At 40.7% G+C, this 4,719-nt stretch overlaps 1 protein-coding gene across 1 annotated transcript in view; it reads left to right on the top strand.

Annotated features, from left to right (window-relative positions):
• Positions 1-513: 513 nt before the first annotated feature.
• The window catches only part of LOC121386289 (monocarboxylate transporter 9-like), a 4,637-nt gene continuing 431 nt past the window's right edge, over positions 514-4,719 (top strand). The window contains exons 1-2 of the mRNA XM_041517140.1: positions 514-633; positions 3,913-4,719. The exon at positions 3,913-4,719 is cut by the window's right edge and continues 431 nt beyond it. Of these exons, the coding sequence (XP_041373074.1) occupies positions 522-633; positions 3,913-4,100 (300 nt within the window). The 5' untranslated portion in view covers positions 514-521 and the 3' untranslated portion in view covers positions 4,101-4,719. The remainder of the gene's footprint in view (positions 634-3,912) is intronic.

The following is a 4,719-nucleotide window of genomic DNA, read 5'->3' as shown; positions in this document are numbered from 1 at the left end:
GACTACGGTTAGGACGCAATGAAGAAGATGATGCGGCTACAGGGTATTTCGATGGGGGGTGGGGGTAAATCTCGACAATGTCATCATCTTCATCATCATCAGATGGCGTCTGCGGTGTGTTCGTACAGCCAGATCCCCTGTAGTTTCCACGAGCCAATGACAACTAGGGCCGTGACGTAGCCCAGTGGTAAACTTCTCGCTCGATGCGCAGCCGGTCTGGGATCGATCCCCTTCGGTGGGTCCATTGGACTATTTCTCGTTCCAGCCAGTGCACCACGACTGGTATATCAAAGGCCGTGGTATGTACTACCCTGTCTGTGGAATGGTGCATATAAAATATGCCTTGTTGCTGATCGAAAAGAATAGCCCTCTCTCAAGATCTGTGTGGTCCGTAACCATATGTATGACGCCGTGTAACTGTAAATAAAATGTGTTGAGTGCGTCGTAAAATAAAAAAAAAAGAGATTTCTTTCTTTCAATGAGAATAATTGTTGTTTGTGTTTTCAGCGGTGGCGGTGTCAATGAGAACAATTGTTCTCACGGAGCAGCTCGGCATAGAACAGTTGACGGCCTCGTTTGGACTGGTGGCCTTTGTGCAGGGTATGACCTTCATGGTAGACCCACCCATTGCAGGTTAGTGCAGTGCGATAAATTTATCACCTTCATGATAGCACCGCCCATTGCAGGTTAATGCAGTACGATAAATATCATATCACCTTCATGGTAGACCCGCCCATTGCAGATTACTGCAGGACGATAAATATCATATCACCTTCATGGTAGACCCGCCCATTGCAGGTTAGTGCAGTACGATAAATATCATATCACCTTCATGGTAGACCCACCCTTTGCAGTTTAGTGCAGTAACATAAATATTATATCATCTTCATGGTAGACCCACCCAGTGCAGGTTAGTGCAGTACGATAAATATCATATCACCTTCATGATAGCACCACCCATCGCAGTTTAGTGCAGTAACATAAATATTATATCACCTTCACGGTAGACCCACCCAGTGCAGGTTAGTGCAGTACGATACATATTATATCACCTTCATGGTAGACCCGACTATCGCAGGTTAGTGCAGTAACATAAATAGCATATCACCTTCATGGTAGACGCACCCAGTGCAGGTTAGTGCAGTAACATAAATATCATATGACCTGCATGGTAGACCCGCCCATCGCAGGTTAGTGCAGTAACATAAATATCATATCACCTTCATGGTAGTTGCAAATATTGTTTTGTTAAACGATACTATTGCACATTGATTTATTAATGATCGGCTAGTGGATATCATACATTTGGTAATTCTGACAGTCCTAGTGAGGAAATCAGCTACAAGGTATCTTTCATAGTAATATGATAAATATGATATCACCATAATAGTATGATGGATATTATACCACCATCAACATTAACGTGACGGTAGTATGATAAAGATGATATCACCATAATAGTATGGTGGATATCATACCACCATCGACATTAACTTGACGGTAGTATGATACAGATGATATCACCATAACAGTATGATGGATATTATACCACCATCGACATTAACTTGACGGTAGTATGATACAGATGATATCACCATAACAGTATGATGGATATTATACCACCATCGACATTAACTTGACAGTAGTATGATAAAGATGATATCACCATAATAGTATGGTGGATATCATACCACCATCGACATTAACTTGACGGTAGTATGATACAGATGATATCACCATAACAGTATGATGGATATTATACCACCATCGACACTAACTTGACGGTAGTATGATACAGATGATATCACCATAACAGTATGATGGATATTATACCACCATCGACACTAACTTGACGGTAGTATGATACAGATGATATCACCATAACAGTATGATGGATATTATACCACCATCGACACTAACTTGACGGTAGTATGATAAAGATGATATCACCATAACAGTATGATGAATATCATACCACCATCGACACTAACTTGACGGTAGTATGATACAGATGATATCACCATAACAGTATGATGGATATCATACCACCATCGACATTAACTTGACGGTAGTATGATACAGATGATATCACCATAACAGTATGATGGATATTATACCACCATCGACATTAACTTGACAATAGTATGATAAATATGATATCACCATAACATTACGATGGATATTATACCACCATCGACATTGACTCGACAGTAGTATGATACATAAGATATTACCTTGAAGGTAGTATGATCAATTCTGTATCACCTGTATAATAGTGTGGTAAATATACTCTTCACAAAAAGTAGGGGAACCTGAAATATTAATGTTAATATTAACATAGCATAAATCTTTTCTTGGTTTTGTTTTACCGGAATGTAAATGAAGGAAGAGAAGAAATCTCAAGTTGGTGATGTAAGTAGTGGGGGTATAACTACTGATGTAGTACTTTCCAAACATGAAACGTGATTAATAAGTTAACGTCATGGTGATACAGATAATATACAAGTCAGAGCTCTTGGGTGAATAACACACAGGTCTCCCGATAGAGTTGACATTGCTTATGTTACAAAACTGTCTCTCGGATCTTCCAGTAGAGTTTGTGCTTTGTGAGAGAACTTCAAGGCGTGTGCACAGTATCTGTTCTCCCCAAGTCTGTCTTTCATGGGTAAATTATCCTTATTTATAAGGCGCATACTAAACACGTATCTATGTAACATACAGTTGACAAGTGTACTCGTTCAGACGCCTGCAATATCCGTGGCAACAATTAAATTGCCTTGTATTATATTGCTCGTTACATATTTAATTAGTGCTTGACACCAATTGGTTTCATTGGCATGTCTCTAAGTGGATACCATGGCAGACGTCAGATTACCAATTAACTAATTCTAATTAATGCACATGTAAAACTAAAGATATAATCCGTATTGTTATAAAGTTGAAGTTTAGCACTGTGACAGTATCAACTATTAGACCGAACATACGTTTTGACCACAGACATCGTAGTAAAGAACGTTCAGGTCTGTTTATCAACACATCGAAACACATTCCATAGTTTGCACATGCATCACGCAGTTGCCTCGTACACGTTCGTGGGGTGTCGTTCTCGATTTTGACCATTTCCAAGTAGGTCCATTAATCACCGTAGAACATTATTTCTGTCAATCGTTTTCATTCTGTTGATCATATAGTTGTTATTGTTTTGTTTTAAGTCATTTTTATTGTTTGAATCTGCGATTTACTGATAAAAAACCCCGTCAACTTTCAAATTTCACTTCTGTCCCCAATCGTCCTTCAAGATCTTTGGTAATACTGAACTACCGGTTGTAATGTTTGCCCAGTTAATTCACTATTATCATATAACAATTCCCCACAGCTAATATACCTTACAATTTTGGCAATTTTAAATTCTTATTAGATTATTAGAGTCCCCGACTTTTTTGAAGAGTATATATTACGATCACTGTGGTGTGACAATCATTATATAAAACCAACACAGCAGTGCGCTAAATATGACATCACCTTCATATATCTCTTTCTGTCGGTCTCTTCCCCTCCCCTTTTTCTACCCTAACTCTCTTTCGTCTTTTTCTTCTCTCGTTCTCTCTCTCTCTCTCTCTCTCTCTCTCTCTCTCTCTCTCTCTCTCTCTCTCTCTCTCTCTCTCTCTCTCTCTCTCTCTCTCTCTCTCTCTGCCTCTTCCCTTCTCTCTTTGTTTTCTTTTTCACTCTCCATCTTTTTCTTTGTCTTTCTCTGATTTCTCTCTATCCCACCCGCACACCTCTTTTTCTCTCTGCCCTCTCACTTCCCATTTCCTCCTTCCACAGTGTTGAAATAATCATAGACACCACCTAGCCTTAGTGAGATATTGTTTTTTCTTTCGTTAATTGCGGTGTACGTTGTTTTCGTTGCAGGCCAGCTGTACGCCATTGACGAGTCGTACACGTTGCCGTACATGATGGCAGGGGCGATGTACCTGCTGTCGTGTATCTGCAGCGTCGTCATCTCGTGCATCACACGACGTAAAAAAACTCCCCCCACCGACATCATCATTTCGGTGGACAGCGTCGAAACAGATGACGTCAATTGTGAAAAGGTCTGAAATGTTGAAGCGTCATGGACCGTCTCGTGGGTGTAACCGTGTCATGTGTCATGTGTCATGTGCCATGAATCTAACCCGTGTCAAGAAGATTGCCTTGTTGTGGATGTGACAGTCTCATGAACGTAACCGTGTCATGTGTCATGTGTCATGTGCCATGAATCTAACCCGTGTCAAGAAGATTGCCTTGTTGTGGATGTGACAGTCTCATGAACGTAACCGTGTCATGTGTCATGTGCCATGTGCCATGAATCTAACCCGTGTCAAGAAGATTGCCTTGTTGTGGATGTGACAGTCTCATGAACGTAACCACTTCATGAACTTGAATGTGTGATGGACGTAGCAGTTTCTTGGATGTAACCATGTAACGTGTCGTGCAAGTAACCGTGCCATGGACGAACACGAACACTGCATCATGGACGTGACTGTGTGGTGGACGTCACTGCGTGATGAACGTAACCGTGTGGTGGAAGTAGAAGTGTTATGAACGTAACTTTTGTGGATGTAACTGCGTCATGAACGTAATCTAGTGGTGACGTAATTGCGTAATGAACGTAACCGTATGCTGCATGTCACTGCGTCATGAATGTAACTGTGTGATGGATGTAACTGCGTCGTGAAC

The sequence above is a fragment of the Gigantopelta aegis genome, chromosome 12 (genome assembly GCF_016097555.1).
Source record: "Gigantopelta aegis isolate Gae_Host chromosome 12, Gae_host_genome, whole genome shotgun sequence".
In the NCBI taxonomy this organism is placed as follows: domain Eukaryota; kingdom Metazoa; phylum Mollusca; class Gastropoda; order Neomphalida; family Peltospiridae; genus Gigantopelta; species Gigantopelta aegis.
The sequence above is the reverse complement of the archived record's forward strand: the minus strand, read 5'-3'. Positions and strand labels throughout refer to the sequence as shown.